Genomic DNA, 21,611 nt, shown 5'->3' on the forward strand with positions numbered 1-21,611 from the left:
TCAGACAGAGACCCGAGGTTCACTTCGAGATTCTGAAAGAGGTTACAAGAAGTTTTGGGTACAAAGTTGAGCTTTAGCATAGCTTTTCACCCTCAGACCGATGGTTAGTCTGAGTTGATGATTCAGATTCTCGAGGACATGTTGCGTCGTTGCATCCTTGAGTTTCAGGGTAGTTGGGAAAAATATTTGCCATTGGTAGAATTTGCCTACAACAATAGTTACCAAACAAGTTTGAAGATGGTGCCATATGAGGCCTTGTATGGTAGGAAATGTCGAACTCCATTGTACTGGACAGAACTCAAGGAAAATCAGATTTATGGAGTTGATCTGATTAAAGAAACAGAAGAAAAAGTTAAAATGATACGGGATTGTTTAAAAGCGGCATCAGATAGGCAAAAGTCTTATGCTGATCTAAAAAGAAAAGAAATTGAGTTTCAAGTTGGAGAAAGAGTATTCTTGAAAGTATCTCCATGGAAAAAGGTATTGAGATTTGGTCGGAAAGGTAAATTGATTCCACGATTTATCGGACCGTACGAGATCATCGAAAGAGTTGGACTATTAGCCTATTGTTTGGTGTTACCACCCGAACTGGAAAAGATTCATGATGTGTTCCATGTATCCATGTGAAGGAGATACCGATCAGACCCTCTCATGTAATTTTGCCGACTGAGATCGAAATTCGACTGGACATGACCTATGGAGAAAAACCAGTTAAGATATTGGCTCGTGAAGTTAAACAGTTGAGAAATAAAGATGCAGCTCTTGTAGAAGTTTTATGGCATAGACATGGTGTAGAAGAAGCCACAGGGAGCCAAAAGAAACCATGAGAAGCCAATATCCAAATCTGTTTTCTGGTAAGACTTTCAAGGACGAAAGTCCCTAAGGGGGAGAAATGTAATATCCCGAAATATGGCCTAGTCGGAATAGTAGTTTCGGGACCACAAATTTGACATCAAAAATATTTATTTTCTAATTATTATGAGGCCTAGAATATGAGTATATGCATGTGTTAAAGTTTTGTGAAGAAATTCTAAGTATAAGGTGTCCAATTGGAAATTACGGACTAAATTGAATAAATTGAAAAACTCAGATTCTAGAAGCAATTCGTATGAAATTGCTATAGTTTATGAATTAGAAGGTCTTGGAGATCAATTTTCCCAAACTCTAAATTTTTGGACAAAAATGGGCTTGCATGGATGAAATTGTAAAGAAAGGGCATAAGGGCATTTTGGTCGTTTGTCATTTTAATGAAATAAAAAGGGAAAAATGGAGCAAAAATATGCTCATCTTCTTCCCATAGCTGCCAAAATTTGGAGGACACCATAGCTAGGGTTTCTTTAATTTTCAAGCTCAATAGTAAGTGCTCCCAAGCCTCATTTTTCATGTTCTTTGTATTTCTGAAATCCCGGTAACTTGTTCTCTCCATTTCTACCCATATTTCATGCTAGAGTTCATGTTAACAAATTTACCCATATATGAGTTATTGGTATTTTGATGGATTATGAAGGAATATAAAAGATAAATGTGTGTTAAACATATTTTCCAAGTTGGTTTTCATGAGAAACCCTTATAGGGACTATTTTGCAAAAGATGTAAATGTGTGGTAGAAATGAGGAAAATAATGAAAAATGTGGGTTTCCATAAGAGAGAAAAATGTTTGGTTAGGCTTGGGTAAGATAGAGATTGCATGTGTTTCATTATATGAGTCTAAGGACCAAATTGTAAAAATGTCAAAGGTTAGGGGCAAAACGGTTATTTGGACCGGGGGCAGATATTAAACTTAAAATGTATAATGTGGGATATTAATGATCTAATTTTGTTGTTATAGACCCCGAGGAACAAATTCCGGAGGCCAATCGAGGTAAGCGCTAGGTTTCGGAATAACCGAAACATAACTCTAAAATTGTTACCAGGTAAGTTCGGATAATATAAAGTAAACCCCTAATATGCATGCTTGTATGATTTATGAATGCATGATGATTGCATTATTAATGGCATGAAAAATGCATGAAATTCATCTTTGATAATGACTTGTTGATAACCGTCTCGGTTGAGATTAAAAGGGAATTCGATGGATAAACCATGTTTTACATGTGAAAGGAGATCCTGCATGTGTTGCAGTAAGGATTTAGCCCAGACGGGTAATCCGTGATCTCGAGTATGGAAAGGAATCTAACCCGGACAGGTGTTCCTTGAATGATCAAGCCTTCCGAAGAATATATGTGCATTGTGGATTTAGCCCGGATGGGTAATCCGATTAGGATCTGAATTTAGCCTGGACTGATAACTCAGATCCGAGCTCATTAAGGTTGTTCGTTGTTATAAGGGATTTAGCCTAGACTGGTAATCTCGACATCACCTTATGAGTTCATATAATGGGGATTTAGCCTGGACTGGTAATCCCGCCATATGATGTGAGGTTCGCGGGAGCGCATATATGGGAAGATCATTTGAGTGAATTGACGGATAATGGGTATTCCATCGAGATTTCCTAGAAACTCAACGAGATTAACGTAGGATACATTTCTGAATGAAATGTTGAATGATGAGCTCATCTAGTTAAATTACATGATACATGATTATGTGACTAACTCATTGATTGAGTGCATGTGATAGGAAATCATTTCATATTGGATGATTTCATGATTTAAGTATAGATGTATGCTAATTACTCGGTATGTTTACTCTTCGGTTATTTGAATTTACTAAGCATGAAAATGCTTACCCCTCTCTTTTCCCTGTTTTACAGAGCTCGAGGACTCATAAGGATTGGAAGACAGGTGGGAGAAGCAACACACTATTAACTAAACAAGCTTTGGTATAAAGACTCTGTTTATTTTGTTCAATGGCATGTATAGTATTTTTGAGTATTTTGTTATATGTGTCATTTGATTTGCCCAGTAAAGGCATGTAAAAATATGTTTATCTCTTTATATATGGCCATGAAAATTAGCTTAATTTAAGTAGGCTATGATCTACGATTTTATGCATGGTTTTAATTACAAATGATGGGTTACTATCAATTGGCAATGAATCACATGAATGAGCCAATTTTAGATGGATTAATGTAATATGGGAACCCATAAAACTAATAGGAAATAACCATTCATGTATGAAATCAATGATATGAGGTTTCTATACAACTATTTTCATTTAGATTATTTACAAGTGTATAATCATGCTTTCTCTCAAACTTGGTAACCATTAGGCACAAGTAGTAGAAAGGGGTGACTAAAGGCTTGGAAAATAGCCTATTAAGGTCCACATGGTTAGACACACGGGCGTGTGTCTAGGCCGTGTAGGACACACGGTTCTTTCCCATGGGCGTGTGTTATGGCCGTGTGTCCCCTGCATTTAGAATTTTAGCTCAAAGTTGTACACGGGTAGGCCGCACGGGCGTGCACCATGGCCATGTTAAAATGACAATTTTGTCCACGGGCAGGCAACACGAGCGTGTTCCATGGCCGTGTTGATAAGTCAGTGTTGCCCACAGTTGAATAGCATGGGCGTGCCCCAAGATACACGGGCGTGTGTCCCTTTATGTTAAGGAAAATTTTCTGAGGAGCCCAAGGTTAACCGAACATGCCCGTATTTGTCCTGCATTGCCTTTCGATATGTTCTAGGTCTCGAAGGCCTATACAAGGGACGAGATGTTCATGATTGAAAGGTTTTAAATTCAAATGAAATTTTGTGACCCGAGTTAGTATACTAAAAGTGTAAGTTCTGGTAATGCCTCGAGCCCTATCCCGGTGTTGGATACGGGTTAGGGGTGTTACACTTATTGACCGGTTAATGGGTCAAAATATGTATTTTATATGTTTAAATTAAAAGTATTATGTTAATAATTATAATAAAAGGTTAAAATAAAAGGTTAATAATTAATCTTATTCCAGATCTGCTGTAAAGAAATCAGTTTAACTTTTATCCCAACTAAAATTGAACCATCATCAAGTGATAACAGCTGAGTGTTCATAAGTCATAACACAAAGCAAAACTTTTTATTTTGTGTATATATAACTCCATTTGCTTTTCCTGAATGATAATCAATTATCAAATCATGATCTTTCTAATGCATGGACAATAGCTACCACTTCCAAATCATGTATCAAATAATTCTTCTCATGTGATTTTAACTTTTTATAACATAAACCATTAATTCTCTTTCTTGTATCAAAACACTGCTATCCCTGGAAATTACAAGTTTCTTCATCAGATTTCAGACTAAACCAGAACTAGTGCTTCAGTTAACTGAACTTTCAACTAATCATAAGCTTGCTAACGTCTGTCAGATCATTCCAATTCCATATCTTTCTGTAATAACCGACTAGTTTTAGAAAATCTCTGATTTCAAATATATTTTTCACTATCATCTCAGTCACAAAATATATAACACGTTCAACTTCTTCAATCAACAATAGTTCGGTCCGGAAACACATCAGAAGTCTCTCGCACTATTGCCACTGATTTAAACCTTAACTTAAATACTTTAATATTCAATACATAAGCAAGGTAAATACCATGACCCCTTTCCGGCATATGTCTGTGTTGGCATGTTCAATATCACAATAAACAATTAGTTCAATCTTCTCTGATTCAACAAAACATTTCATTATTTTAACCTTGCAGTATAATATACTTTTGCTTACAATTTACCACCATATCATGCAGAATTGACCATTCCATTCTTGAAATCACATCAAACAGTAATAACATCAAATTGATCAGAAAACAGTAGTATCATTATCAAATAGTTCCTGCAGATCTTATCAACCCATATATATTGATCCGAAAAATTTAATGCTTCAATCCAAAAATTTCAGCAAATTCAACAGGCAAATCTTTAATAGATACTGAACTCATGTAATCATAGGAATAGTCAAACCAATATCAATTTAAAATAATCATATTAGTGTCGATAAAGAAGAAAGTACCTGTTATGACATCTGGTAGAGATAAATCTTCTTATATGCAATTAAAATATACCCTGGCTGATGTTCATTCTCCAGATTTATAGTGAATCCTTTGTCTTCGATTATCACTCGTATTTTACGGAGTTACAAAGTAATCTACCTCTAGTAGCTGTGTTACTCAGTCTTGAAATCTAAATAATATCTTTTTCAACTTTCTTCAAGCAATCACTAAGATAATAATCAAAAGAATCATATCTTACTCTTTATTCTACATTCTTTGGCCTTATGTCCTTATTTAAACCGTCTTCAAACAATTTGTACCATACAGCCTCTGTCAAAATACATCCTCTAAAATATTTATTCAATCAAATAAATTCCCTTCGGATACAGTTACAATCATATAACTCTGTTTAAGCTTCAGAAATTCTTTACATCTCTGATCAAGAAATCTCTCACTGTTATATATTTCTTTCAGAACTCGTTTCGGAAAATTTCTAAATATCCCTTTCTTAATTACAATATAAATCAATATTTTTCACCACTGATAAGCTGAATCTTTTAACAGAAATATCATTCCTTTTTAACATCTAATCAATGAAAGAACAGTTCATTGACAATCCTGATAATATTCTCTAACCAGATTTCAGTTCTTTCAAGATCATTTTCAGCTGAAATTCTCAATTCTTCCACACTATATTTATGGAACAACAGATAACTTACTTGTTCAGACAAACTCTGTTCCTTGAAGCACTTCAGGAACCGATTGAGAAACAAGAGGGGTAGATATCGTAACAGATACAGCTCCTTCTATTCACTGTAGAACATCAGTTATAATTCTAAATAATTTTATATCATCTTTTCTCTATCATTTCATCAGTCAACATTCAGTAATCAATTATTCATTGAGTTAATACTTAACATTATTGATTCAATTTCCATTCAATTCACGAGACTATTCGTCTCCAGTTTACATTTCATAATCAATATCATCGATTTCTTCATCTAACATTTTCAACTATAAAACAGTACCAAACAAATATATCAGCATCTGATCTCGACTCAATTTCGACTTAATTATGGCATGTACCTCTAGACTCCTTTTTTGTACTCAACTTAATCTTAGAATCGGCTAAACTTGGTTATCTCTGATACCACTAAATGTAACACCCCTAACCCTGTCCCGTTAGAGGAATAGGGTTATAGAGCATTACCGATCCTTACACTGCATTTGCAAATAAAACAAAATAAATGAAATACTATATATATATATATCTAATCATAGCTTTAATGGACCCACCGTACTTATTAAGTATAAATAAAACAAACCTAGGCTTGATTGGGAACTTAGAAAATTGTTCTTGCAATTTCAAATTTTCTTCTTTTGAACAGTACCACACGCTCGTGTGGCTAATTTAACATACCCGTGTGGCTTGGGACACGTCCGTGTCCTCAGCCCTGTGCAACACTGACTTTTAAACACGACCATGACACAGGTCTGTGTGACCTGCCCGTGTACTAAATTGACTTTAAGAAACGGCCATGGCAACCAAGGCACACGCCCGTGTACCAGGCCATGTGGACTCAATAATGAGCCTTTCACACGTTATTATCCAACCCTGTAAATATTAATCCACAACCAATACAAATACCAATACTAAACCATTTCAAACGTATTTTATATACTATCCAATACTTAACTTTAAACACTTATCATGTATCATTATCAATTACCAATGTACTTATTTCACTATTACAATCACAATCCAATATAACACACTTAAGACATCCTAGGTACATGCCATTATCAACAATTAATATACTTTACCTTATTGAGTTCAGGGTCGGCCTGGGATACTGATTCAATGATCTGACTTTAACTTATCCTGCGCACGGAATCAAACCGTACGCTGAGTATGAACTCAATGGTGTTTCCATAATCCTTACATTTAAAACATAACATACACTTATTATCCTATAATAATCATAAATATTCATTTATTCATTTCATAAGTAATTTCTTTACACCTCATTTAACCTTCATCATCTAATAACTTGATTAACTTTTTCATTTAATTCACAACAATAATATTCTCTATTTATATGTCTTACTTATGTTTCTGTTCACTATTCAATATCAGTAAACATATTTCAGTATCGATTAGTTTATCAATTTCTTTCAGTAACATTTAGTCATTTGATAACAATTAGTTATCCAGTAACGATTATTCGTTTAGTAGCGATCCTTTACTCAGTAACAATTAATTATTCGATGACAGATTAGTATTTTTCAATAACAATCATTTAATCATTATTATTCAGTATCAGTCATTTATTTATTCAGTAACAGTCAAATATTCAGTAGCAGTAATTTTTTTAGTACCTTTATTTGCCCCTATTAACATTACTAGGACCTGGACGGATACACGGATCCAACCCACACACCGGGGATAATATACAGTGTTTCATCGACCAACGCAGGAATACACCATAATGGCAACAGTAACAGTAACGGTAATAGTAACAGTCAGGTACAGAGTATGTAACACCCCGAACCCGAGACCGTCACCGGAGTCGAACACGAGGTGTTAACAGACTTTAAACCACTTATAAAAAAAATTTCCCAGACACTGCCAATCTGCGTACTAGTCGCTTTAAAAATCATATCTTGAGTTCAGAAACTCAGAATCCAGTTCCGTAAATTTTCCCTGAAACTAGACTCATATTCCCATCTACATATTTTTTTCTAGAATTTTTGGTTGGGCCAATTAGTACATTTTATTAGTAAAAGTCTCCTATGTTATAGGGATCGACTACACTGACCTTTGCGCATTACGACTTGGATATCTCCCTGCACAGAGCTTCAATACTGATGCCGTTTGTTTCTATAGAAACTAGACTCAGAGAGGAATCTATAAATATATGGCATGACTCCTAATTGTCTCTGGTTAATTTATAATGAATTTCCAAAGTCGGAACAGGAAATCCAGAAACCGTTCTGGCCCTGTCTCACGAGAACCTGAATATCTCTTAACATACTGTCCATATGACCGTTTCGTTACTTTCCTATGAAAATAGATTCATCAAGGTTCGTTTACATAATTTATTCACTATTTAATTCCATTCCTAATATTTTTAGTGATTTTCCAAATCTACATCACTGCTGCTGTCAGCATCTGCCTTTAAGGTAGACTTTACCTATTTCATAGTTTCCATAATTCAACTAGCCCTTTTAGCATAAATAGCACAATTTATGATAGTGATTAACCATTCCCATGGCCAATCCTTGTTAAGCATATCCATACCAAATGATTATAACATTATACTCAAACATATATAAGCCATTTTCGCATGGCTATCCAAAACTATACAAGTCCAAAGGGTCCATGACCCACAACAAAAGGGTAGTCCTATACATGCCATTTCGAAGCTCAACCAAAATTGTACCAAAAGGGGGGGCTTTGATAGTGTGGGCGACTTCGACTTCAAAATCCCGAGTCCGATAGCTGGAGAACCAAAATCTATAAAACAGAGAATCAAGGAGACGGAGTAAGCAATTTATGCTTAGTAAGTTTTGAGCAAGGGATTCCAGCACAACAAAAGTATAGCATTCGTGTAGCTAAACGGATAATTTCATATGCACAATTTTTCAATATCATACTTACTTCACATTACCAACCCTTTTATTCATACACAAAGATCAACTTAGCCAAAGGTCGGTAGCTCATTTATCAACTGAGCGAATACTTATTTGTAAGGGCTCAACTAATTCAAAGCACATACGAAACATACCTCAATGTTGGGATGTTTCAAGCGTATTAACTGAAATTTTTACAGCAAGATCATTCATTCCCAAATCACGTACCTTCGAAATTTAACCGGATATAGCTACTCGTTCAAATGCCTTCGGGACATAGCCCGGTTATAGTAACTCGCACAAATGCCTTCGGGACTTAACCCGAATTTAGTAACTCGCACAAATGCCTTCGGGACTTAACCCGGATTTAGTAACTCGCACAAATGCCTTCGGGTCTTAGTCCGGATATGGTCACTTAGCACAAAGCCTTCGGGACTTAGCCCGGACATCATTCAAATAACCATGCACATTTAACAATAAATCATGGCACATTCGTATTTCGTTTTCGTTAGCAAAACTCAAACACAAGACACTTATCATTCTTGCAATTTCGGCTCAATAGCCACACACAAAGAGCATGATTTTGATTTGCTTAAAACATGATCTCATCAAATCATAATTTAAGCTCTTTTACTCAAGAACTTACCTCGGATGTTGTCGAACGATTCCGATAGCTATTCGACCACTTTTTCCTTCCCTTTATCGGATTTAGTTCCCCTTTGCTCTTGAGCTTAATTAAACAAATAAATTGATTTAATCATTTGAGCATCGAAAAGAGGAACACAAGGCACTTAGCCCATATTTATACATTAGACATTATAGTCACATATGTACGGAAATCATGAATCAAACTCAACATTTTAGCTAGTTTTCCCCCTTGGCCGAATTTTCTAAGCCAAGACAAAAGCATCAATATGCTTGCCTCTAACCGAATACATGCAACACCAATCTCCTTCCTATGGCCGAATATGCATGTCTATGTTGGGGCCGATTATATGCTTAATACTTCCTACAAGTATGGTTACTTGTATTGATTATATATCATCTTGTTTCAAGTTCAAAACTCGGCTAATACGCATATATACACTAGTAATCAAATACTATCATTTTGCACTTCACCTTACTACCATTTCACATCTATTTTCTACCATGGCCGAATGCATCAAGACACCATACCATTCAATTTTGGTCATGGGTTACACAAAGAACTTAATGTCTAACTCAAAAATGTCAAAAAGAAAATCCAAGAGTCATCAATCACCATCACATGTATCATTACAAAGCTTTACACTTAGCATGCAAATGACATCAACACAAATCCACCTTAGCCGAAACTTAACTCATCTTCATGCCTCATCACCACAACATCAAACATCAACCAAGAATGATGCATCCATGGCCGAGTGTCATTTCCATCACATAGCAAGATTTAGACCATGGGTTAGGTAGAACTCAAGCTAACAACTAAAACATGCATGCATCTCATGGAACATCATCAAACATACCTTAGCCTAGTTACATGCATGGCCGAACCTCTTCAACCTTTCTTCTTCCTTCCTCCTTAAAATTTTCTTTGGCCAAGGATGAACCAAAGGATGAACACTTTTTTTTTTGTTTTTCTTTCTAGTTTCGACAAAATGGGGGGGGGGAAACAACCACACACTTTTTTTTTTGTTTTCATCATATTCCCTTTCATTATTTTATGCCCATGCTCCTTATATTATCATACTTCCCATGAAACACTAACTCAACATGTTTATGACATGTTCTTGCCCATCACACTTGGTCTACCATGCTTGTCATGGCCGGCCACTACTAATAGAGGGGGGGAAATTGACATGCAAGTCCCCCCTTTTTCAACATGCACTAATAGGTCCTTATGCTTTGACCTATCACATTTCAAAATTTTCTCACATAAGTCCTATTTACTAAAACTCACATGCAATCGACTAAATCGAAGCTTGAAATTTTCACACATTCATAATTACATATTCTAGACAATAAATATCACATTTGAACATTTCGATGACTCGGTTTAGCAGTCCCGAAACCACTTCCCGACTAGGGTCAATTTTGGGCTGTCACAGAGTACCTCTTCTGAACGAATCCAGAACAGTCACAGTAGTCGACACATATAGTGTCTCATCGACACACAGTCGGAATATCCCTGAACACTTCCAATTCTATGGCATGCCAACTATATCCGACTAGCCCGATACAGTTAATAGGGTATTTAGTGAACTTTCAAATTTTCAATTTCATTTGCAATTTAATTTCAATTCAATTTACTACATTTTTCCATATCAATCTACATGCAATTCACTTTCAATACAATATACATTTCAATTCATTTCCAATAATCACACATTCAATTCAACATTATGATATCACATACTCACCTTATTTCACATACCTTATACATGAAATAATAAATGCAACAACTAATAGATAAGTTTCGGAGTATAGAAACACAAACCATGATTTCCAAGCTAACCCTCGTTGACTTCGTGTTTTTCTTTCTTAACCTAGGATTTTCCGGCACCTCGTTAGCTACGAAATTAATACAATTTATAATCATTAATACAGTACAATTTTCACATTGAATGTTTCAATTTTTATTCAACTTTTGTCTAAATTCCAATTTGGTCCCAAACCGAGATTAACTTTTATTTTTCACCTTTAACTCAATATTTTCATTCAATTTTCACTTTAAACTAATTTCAACTCTCTAATTTCAGCATAAAACCATAATTTTGAAATTCTTTCAATTTAGTCCCTAAAGCATAAAACTTTTGAATTACTTTACAATTCAATCCTTATTTCACTTCTAACTTGAATTTCTATCAATTTAATCCCTAATTCATCATTTTATTCAACATGAACAATATTTGAAAATCTAATAACTTTCAATATATCAACTTAATTTCATCAAAACCTTATTTTAAAGTTTCTAAAATATCAAAATTAAGTAAAAAGGGCTAAATTGACTTACCTATTTAAGCTTCAAGCATCAAACCCCCAATTTTCCCTTTTCTTCCTTTCTTTCTTTTCCTCCCTTGCTCTCTATTTCGTTTCATTCTGCTTCTTTTCTATCCTTTTTCATTTCTTTTTCTTTTGTTTTACTTTTTATATATATATAATATGTTAACTTAATAAATATCTAAATAATATCAAATATTTATTTTGCATTTGTATCCATTTTTATCCAGACACTTGTCATAATTTAATATATTTATTACATAAAAATCTTATAATATAATATAATAACAATAATAATATACTTATATAATAAATAATACTTTTATACATGTGTACATTATTAATACATATGTATCCATATATCACCATGCATTTGTCATTCTTTTCTTTATTCTATTTATTTAATATTTTATTATAATAAAAATCTATTTACTTAAATAAAAAAGTAATTAAATAAACATATAACAATTGTACCAATATAATCATGACACATGTATATTTTTTTTATTTTCATACATTTGTCTTTACTTTAATTTATTTCAAAATATAATATCAATTTAATAGAAATAATATTAATAAATATAAAATATAAAACCATAATAAATAATAATAATAAATACATATTTATGCATAAAAATCAAAGATTTTTATGCATTTGCCGCCTCAACTATATCAAATGGCATATTTGTCATTTTGTCCCCCTCTTTTTTTTATTAATCTATAATTAAACCTTTACACTTTATTCAATTTAATCCTTTTATCCAATTATCCTTAATTAAGTTAAATTCACTTAATTAAACTTTAATTAACCACTCACTTAACTTCGTAAATATTTATAATAAATATTTACTAATCCATTTTTCAGAAATGAAGACCCGAAAATATACTTTTTCAATAACCGTAAAGTTCGGGTCATTACATGAACTCACTAATCTTGTGAGACTTGTGATGTGTATAGATAATTAACGAACTCATGATCATGATATTGAATTATCTTGTAATATGTTTAAAGTTTCATCATTTACTGTAAGTTAAAGTTTAAGTTTATCATGAACATACTAAGTTTTACGTAAGCTTACGTTGTGTTATTTTTCTTCCTTGTAGATCATCGAATTCGAGCTATTGATTGGATTGCTTTTGGAGATCATACTATCCGACAACTAATTTGGTAACTAATTGTTTATTTTGATCCGGTTATAAGTGGCATGTAAATAAGGTTTTTGGTATATATGTTATAAGTATTATAGATATGTTTTGTGTTAATTGAAGTATGAGATGTGTTATTTGGTGCGAATCTCAACTAGTATTTGGTTGATTGTGGTGTATAATGGAAATGGTATGTCTATATAACTGTTATTGACAATATGTTATATGTCTTATAAAAATGTTTAAGATACTACCAAATAGGTAATTTTAGGATTGGTATAGTCAATAAGGTATAAGTTGTATGTTTCATGTTCTTGAGATGCTTGGATACATGTTTTGTGATTTAGTAAATGATGTATGTGAATTAGATTTTAAATGTTTGAATTTTGGTACCAATGAGGGTACATTGGTTAGGCACCTAGGTTGAATGTTTTTTTGTATGCTTTAAGCTTGTTTGAATGTGTTTTAAACATGTAAAGGTGATTGGAAATGGGTTCGCTTAGTGCCTAAGAATTGGTTGATGAATTGGCTTGCATTAGGGGTCATTTTGGTAGCACATGGGCTGTCAAAACGGTCGTGTGCCACACACGGTCATACCACATGGCCGTGTGTCATTTTAATTTTAAGTGCAGGATTTTTCACACAGTTACAATCAATTACATAGCCTGAGCACATGGGTGCATGGGGTAGCCACACGACCATGTCTTTGAGCCACACAGGCTGGCCTTTGTCACACAACCATGGACCCCTATTTTTAATTTTTTCCACATTTTTCTATTTTGTTTCAGATTAGTCCCTATTTGTTTCCAAACTGTTTCTAAGGTCCCATAAACTCGAATTAAGGTCATTTTTGTATGAATGCTATGATTGTTGATTGGACATTGATTTATGATATTTAAATTGTTTTTTTATCTGTGTTTAAGTATTATCGGATATGTTATTCGTTGTAATATATTGTGACCCTATTCTGACAATGAAGACAAGTTAAGGGTGTTACACGGATCCAACGATCAAATCGGGTGTTGGGGTGTTACACCTTTAGAATCAAAGTTTTGATACCAATTCTTATTTAAAAATTACGAAGAGGATGGATTGGTGTTTATATGAGATCGAAAATAAATAGGCACAAAAATTTATTGTGGTTCAACCTCAATTGTCTACCTTCACTACTTTAATTTATCTCATTAAAGATTTTATCAATATCTCATTTAAGATTGATATATTTCAAGTAGAAGGTATAACATTTATAATCTCTCTATCTTTTGAAGGCTAAGATAGAACTACTAGTTTTCTTTTAAGATCTTGGAAAATCTTAAGAAAAATTTCACAAATAAGAATAAAAGAGTGGAAATTAATGATAAATCTCTCTAAGATAAGCATTTGCAAGTTTAAGCTCTTGATTTCAAATAAACATTTGATTAAAGAAACGAAAAAAACCCAATAAGTATTTTTTATATTCAAAGTGTGAATATGAGAAGAATAAAAGAATAAATCGTAAAATATAAGCTGTTTGATTTTTGAAATTTGTCTTTTGTCTTCATTGAAGTGCCATGATACTCTATTTATAGTTTTGATTAAATTCTAGCTATTTGAGGTTGTTGGAGGTTAAAATAATTGTTGGAAGCATTAATTGTTTGAAAATAAATAGCCCTACTTGATAGGGGGTGGAGAGGAGGTTCAATCCCTCACCCCTTTTCTCAAAACTTCATTTAGTTACTGACTTCCATGGGGAATAGAGAGGATGTCTAGGGGATGGATCCGCTCTATATGAAAAAAATGTCAAAATAGCCAAAAATGAGTTTAAAACATTTTTAACAGAAAATAATACACGAGTAAAATTAATTTTAACAAAGTGTTTTTGAGTTTGTTTTCAACTTGATAACATTTTCTAACATATTTCTTTTGTTTTTCAACATAAATAATATGGAAAATTAATCATAAATGTTATTAAACAGAAAAATTTTATTAATCAAAACTCAGACCTTCCCTTTATTATAAAACCCTAATAAGCAACAAACGAATTAAGTTAACCATAAAACCAACCCCTTGACCCCCTCCAACCTACAATCTAAGTCGTAACTGTAAACAAACTCTAGTGTCGCACCCTTGTCTCACAATTCACTCCTCGTCATTGGAAAACCACAAAGCATTGCATTATCAAGTGATAAAACGCAACAAACTCTTTTTGAATCGAAACATTATATTTTTGGTGGATAATAATAATTAATCCTTTCCTTATAGATTTTTTTCCAAGTAATACAAGTGAAAATCAAATTTCTAATCAAATAATTGAAGAGTTATGTGTGATTAACCACCGCAAACCCTTGTTCCACCGGAATAAAATTCATGCCAGCAGAACCGCAACACAAACACTCTTTACGTCACTCATAAAACCTTTATTTTTCTTAATTTGAGCCCATCTTTTGACCTCCAATCACGGAGACGTCGCTAATTTGTCACAAATAAGAATTTCATGCTATAAATTTGGTGATGGTGATGTGATCAGTCAATTCACCAAAAGCTTTTCAGAAATTTTCTTCAACATATGTGCATTGGAGCATTTTAAACTTCAAAACTGTTACTCGTGATTAGTGTATAATTTACAAAAGATTAGTCATTAAATTCCTTTGTGAAAAAAGAAAACTTCGAAACTGTTGACTTTTCTTTTTCCTTTCTTTTTGCTGCTTAACAGCTCTTTTTCCAATACTAGAATTATCCTTAATCTTAGGAGCTTCACCTGCTTATTTGACATCAACCTAAGTAACTCAACGTATTTTTAAAGTCGTACAATTAAACCTTACAAAATCCAAAGCAAGGAAAAGTGATTACTTAAATTTCACTGTGAATATAATGGCAAATTCATTTGCCTTTTCTCTACCATCTCGTTTGCAAGATTTAATAATAAACCTTAAAACATCTAAACTGAAGAAATTTCAAGTTTTAAAAGGTTGGGATTTTTCACCAAAGTTGTGCTTGTTGGAGTTGATGTTTTGTAACAATAAAAGACATAATTTCATAATTGATTGATATCTACTTGGATTTGGAAGTGTTTTGCAAACACGACAGAGATTTTCATTAATACAAGTATGGATACAGGATAAGATCTTGTCCGACTTCATCAATGACTAAAAAACCAAGAACCAAAAGACATTGAAAATGCAGTCACACAAGATATACAATCAAAGGGTTTGTTTCTTTACAATAAGAGAGATCAGTTAATAATCAGGACAAAAAACTATAGCAAGTTAAAAAAGAAACAGTGTTTTTTTTTTTTTTGTTAATGTTCCTCTGGAATACTCTCCAATGCCGGTCTCCAAGCTCCATCACTTGTTCTTCCATCTTCAGAAACCCTAACACCTCTCAGTTTCACAGCTTTTATCAATTGCTCCATTGAAGACTGCCTCAAATCTTTGTTGGAACTCAGAATTTGCTTCAACTCTTCCTGTGTCACCACAAGTCTTATTCTCACTACCCCATTTTTGGATTCATCTTGTTTCCCTGATCTATCATCACCACTGTTTTCTTCTTTTAAGTTGAATCTCACCACCTTCTTCTTCTTATTATTCGTTTTCTTCTCCATGTTGTTGTTGTTGGTCTTAACTCCATCAGCAGCCCCTTCCGATTTGGAAACTGTAACATCTCCCATATCCTTGATGAGTTGATTAGGTTGGTTGCAGCTGCAGCCTTGTGGGTCGTCGTTTTCTGCTAGAATTTTGTTACTTGTGAAGCAATTCCCCATTTTCAGATGTGAAACAAAGAGGAAAAAGGAAAAGAATATTCAGATAGAAGGAATGAAAAAATATAGAGACAAAGAGAGAGAAGCAAGGCATTTGAGTGAGACATTAATATATAGAGGACAACAGGGAAGGGACAGGTAAGAAGCACATGATAATGCCGGTTTTTAAGCTGGAGATGTTTGAAATTAAGTGCTTCGGAAGGTCACATTATTCCTTTGCAAAATTTCCATTTATCTTTTTCATCCTATGATTGTTCGAACAGATGTTTCATTTAACTTATTATTTGTTTTGAAGGGTTTACAAGTAAACGTCTAAATATTTATAAATAAAACAAATTGATTAATTAAATTAAAAATCAAAATAAATTCAGACGGTGATCACAATTTAAACTTAAATTAAATTCGAGAAAGTTATGTAGGGGGAGACTCAAGCCCACACTTTATATTTACGAAATTTTGGAAAATGAAGTTTTAAACTACATAACTGTAGCAGTCTTATTACCCTCGTACCCATTATATTTTGAAGACTAAACTACATCATCACACTAATGATTAAATTAAGTTTTTGGTTCATCATTTAATTAAAAAAAATTATAATTTAGTAATTGAATTATTCGAAAGTTTTTATTTAAGTCATTAGATTGTCAAAATTGATGCTATATGGCTTTCTTTAATTGTAATGCTTGCACCAATTGAAAGCTCTCTTCTCGCTTCATAATTTGTGAACTAAAATTTAAGTAGTTTTTTTCTTCGATCTCTGATACTGACCGTCATATCAACTTGAATCTAAGGCATGTTCTTCTACTCGTTCATAAACTGATCTATTGTATTGATCGTCAAATCATCGCTAAAAGCTTGTTATAGTTTACCCAATGACTTAAATAAAAACTTTTAAATAGTTTAATGATCAAGTTGTAACCTTTTTTAATTAAGTGACTAAAACGAAAGCTTATCTATAATTTAATAACTAATGGTGTAGTTTACCCAATTTTAAATTATTAATTTAATATTTTAAATTATTAATTGATAATTTAATATCAAAAATTTTTAAATTTTGTTATACGGAGTCTTAAAAGTTGTCCTTTTGGAGAATGTCGCATTATAAGGTTCTTTAATTGAAGCAATAAAATGATGTTTAGTGACGTCTATTAAGTCATTGATTATATATGCTTAGGGTTAGATCTCTTCAATTATTAATTGGATACTTAGTCACTATTATTTTTTCTTCTGTATCCAACGCTTAGATATATCTTCAATTGTATAGAAATGAAATCTTTTCATTAAAGAAATCATTCTATAAATTTGAATTTAAATTTTAATAGATACAATCGTTTTTCTCTATTTCACCCTTTACGATGATAAAATTGCCCCATCATTTATATTTTTTTTGCAATTTGGCTCTTAACTTCTGTCCCAACCTTTAGATTTCGAATAAGATTATTTATTTTCTAAAAAAAAAAAACAATGATGATATTATATGATAGTGTGAAAATTTTTAATTCGCGTGGTTAAAATGATACCATTTTAGAGATTGGAAATTTTATTTAATATGGGTAACAAATTACAAATAAATACATAAAAATAAAGAAAAAAAACTAATATAATAAAAATTCCAAAGGAATGAGATTGAGTCATGTAAGCTGACAGAGCTCTGCCATTTTCTGAGGGGCATGTCCACAGGTGAATGTTTTACCATATATATTATAAAGAATAAATTAAATAAATAATTTTTCATTTCCATGTTTGTCGTTTCTTTTTTTTCAATACATACAGCTTAATATGAGTTATTATGGACATTGTAGTGCACCTAAAGTTTGATAAAAACTTTATTTATGTATCTATTGTATTGCTCTGTTGCAACGGTGGTGAGGAATCCACATCATTCGAGGATCATTTCAATAAGAAAGTTAGGTTTAAGGAAGGGAGCGGTGAAGAGAGTGTTGATATGTTGTGGTTCTTGAACCAACGCTGACTTTATCTTGGAAGGGTAAGCTTTTAGGGGAAGGATCAGCTAGTTCGGGTATGAGGGAAAGCGTTGCTAAGGCTGAAACGGATAAAGAGTTTGTGTTACTCAAAGGCAACGTGGTTAAATCCACTGTTAACAGGATCTCGACACTCAATTTCTCAGATTGTATTAAAGAGATCCTCTTCAAATAAATGGAGAAGATGGTAGTATTGAAACTGCTAGGTCGAAGCATTGGTTATGCATCCCTTCATAATAGAATTAGCAGTTTGTGGAGACCAAACCCTTTAATCTTATGGATATAGAGAATGGGTACTTTCTGGCTCAGTTTCAGAGTACCGACGATTATGACAGAGTTCTATCTCAAGGACCGTGGATTATTTACAGTCAATATCTGACCGTCCAACCTTGGACCAAGGACTTTATCCCGATATAGCCATATCAATCAATGGTAATGGCTTGGATTAGCCTATCGAGCCTTCCAGGATACATGTACAAGAGAGCAATTTTAAAAGCAATCGGCAGCACGATCGATAAGGTAGCAAAAATAGATTTTTAAACCGACAGGAAGACTAAAGGACGTTTCGCGAGGATAGCTATATACATTAACCTTTAAAGGCCACTTGTTTCATAGGTTTTAGTGAATGGAGAAATCCAAAAAGTAGAGTTTGAATCATTACCCACTATCTGCTTTTCATGCGGTAAGTATGGACACACAAAAGAAATGTCTCCGTTGGCGTTGATGAATCTTAACCAGGGGAAAGAAGATAAGCAGAAGGCGACCGATTCAAGTGAGATTGAAAATCAGATTGGAGGAGCGCCGAGAGTAGAGTCTAGGCCTTGGATGTTGGTAGAATGGAAATCTCAGCATAATCAAATAGATTTTCAAGTTAACAAGGATGGGATTTCAGGCAATACAAGGTTGGGTTCAAGATTTGCAACTTTAAATAGGGAAGGAGATTTTGAAGAGACTGTAGGAGGGTCTGTTGAGGAATTTTCGAGGCAAAGGTTTATTACTAAGGAAACCTTGAATAATAAAGGGAAAGGTGCAAGGGTTCAGGAAAATTATAAGAATAAATTGGCATTGAAAGCTGGAGTTGACCTTTTGACAGTTTTGGGCTTGGGAAAAAAAATGGGCCTACCACTAAGCTTGGGGTGTCTATTGGAATGGAAACTAGATTGGGCTGCTTGCAAGGTGGACCATCAAGCAAGGGTACTAGGAAGCGTCGATGAATGAATTTGAACCAGACCGTGGAGGTTCAGTACATAAAGGTATGGATTTTTTAAACCCAAATATCTCAAATTTTATTTCTGTTTTAGAAGTTGGGCACGCGTCGATTTCCAGCAAGGATTTTACTTCGGGTTTTGGCACAAACAACATAAATTCGTCGAAAGGAGATTTGACAGATGGTTCTTGCATTAATTCAAAACTTCCCTCTATTCAGACGTTAACCATTACAGATTTTAATCCCACATTTGGAGAAAATTGTAGAACGATGGTCACTTTAAATGGCTCGGTTCTAGATCTAGCGAAGCATTTAGCTATCACATTCAAATAAAATTTTGAGCCCAACAAAGATGATGTTTCAAGTAGAACTATTAAAGCTTATGGAGGAAGTGGTAAAGTTGGTCCTAAAAATAAAATAATCAAAGACGGATAAGTTCGTATCAATCAAAAACTCAACCAAATCGTTAAAGATCGGAGGGATCATTTTAAATTATTAATAATGCTCGTGTGTCATTATCGATTCTTTGAAATCCGTGGTTGATTTAATTAAAGCCCAACTGAGTAGTGAGGAGGGACGTGATTCGTCAATTTCTGACGAAAAGTGTTTGAAGGAGGTCGAGTCCTCTGAACAGTAAGTATGCTCCCTAATTTTTATTTTTATTTTTATGGACTTGTCTATTTTTTCATGGAACTTTTAGGGGCCTGCCAACATCAATTTTCCCAGGATTGTCTGCGAATACAACAGAGAATATATGTTTGATATTGTCAGTCTCTTGAGACAAGGGTTAGTGTAAAGCAAATAAAATTATCACTAGTTTGGGTTTTCAGTATTCTCACAGGGTGGAGGCTATAGGTTTCTTTGGTGGTATTTGGGTTGGTTAGAATGATTTAGTTTCATTAGAAGTAATACGGACTCATCCTCAATTTATTTGTGTCAAAAGAGCTAATTCTCCTGACTTTTTTATAGTGTTTGTTTATGGTAGTCTTGATAGATAGAAAAGGAAGAAATTCTGTGTAACACCCTATACCTGGCTCGGTCACCGAGCATAACCACTAGGACGCTACACTACCATCTCACTTCATATTCATCACAAACAGTCACATTGTTACACATGCATCTTTTTTTTCTTTATTTAATATAATATAATAGCATTCACATGAAACGTAAGTCATACATGCTCTTACAAGGTTGAATTATGTTAAACATTCATTGATTAATCATAAAATTAGTACTAAGCATGCATTAGGACCATTTGGAAAAATTCCCAAAATTGTTACGTAGGTATCAATACTAGAAGAGTAATATCAATAATTTTGTCAAATGGTTTTAATACCGCTTGGAAAATCAATACCAAATTAGCTTACTATTTCTTGACTTAAAAACCCAACTTTCGGAAAATATCAGTACCACTGGAAAAGTATTGATAATTTTGCCCCGAGTATCGATACTCATGATAAAATATAGATACAAATCTACAAAACTGTATCTTGTACTTTCAAAAATCACAGAGGTATCGTTTTTAAATCTCAAATATCGATACCTCTATTCCAGACCATAAAAACATAGCACTCATCATCACATAGTTCATTCCAAGTAGGTTCTAAATATCATGCACCAATTGTCTCATATAATAAACACCCAGATGTCTCAAATAACAGTCCTAAAACACCATATTTAAAGTCCCCAAATTACCAAACACAATAGGCATGCAAACAACCAAAAATAATAGCAAAACCAACAGAAAGTCTACCACATTGCCTTTTATTCCCAAAAATACAAATAAATAAAAGAATGCCTAATAATAGCAACTAAAGTTTTTGGCTTGAATCACCCTTCGAGATCACACCGCTCACACCGACACTACTTACCTGCAGTGGTTAAAAAGGAAAGGGTGAGCTTAACAAGCTCAGTGAATGCTCAGAACAACCATTACATAGACAAATCATCATATATTGACTAAACAGACATGTAACATATTCATATCATATTCAACTCTAGTATCATAATTCACACA

The 21,611-nt window shown here is 33.4% G+C and overlaps 1 protein-coding gene across 1 annotated transcript; it reads right to left on the reverse strand.

Moving 5' to 3' along the window:
- Positions 1–15,716: 15,716 nt before the first annotated feature.
- On the reverse strand, positions 15,717–16,541 carry LOC121217722 (uncharacterized). The gene has a single exon (XM_041093807.1). It carries the CDS (start codon positions 16,406–16,408, stop codon positions 15,947–15,949), a length of 462 nt encoding a protein of 153 aa, XP_040949741.1. The 5' UTR covers positions 16,409–16,541; the 3' UTR covers positions 15,717–15,946.
- Between the last annotated feature and the right edge of the window lie 5,070 nt (positions 16,542–21,611).

This window comes from Gossypium hirsutum, chromosome A03 (genome assembly GCF_007990345.1).
Source record: "Gossypium hirsutum isolate 1008001.06 chromosome A03, Gossypium_hirsutum_v2.1, whole genome shotgun sequence".
NCBI lineage: Eukaryota > Viridiplantae > Streptophyta > Magnoliopsida > Malvales > Malvaceae > Gossypium > Gossypium hirsutum.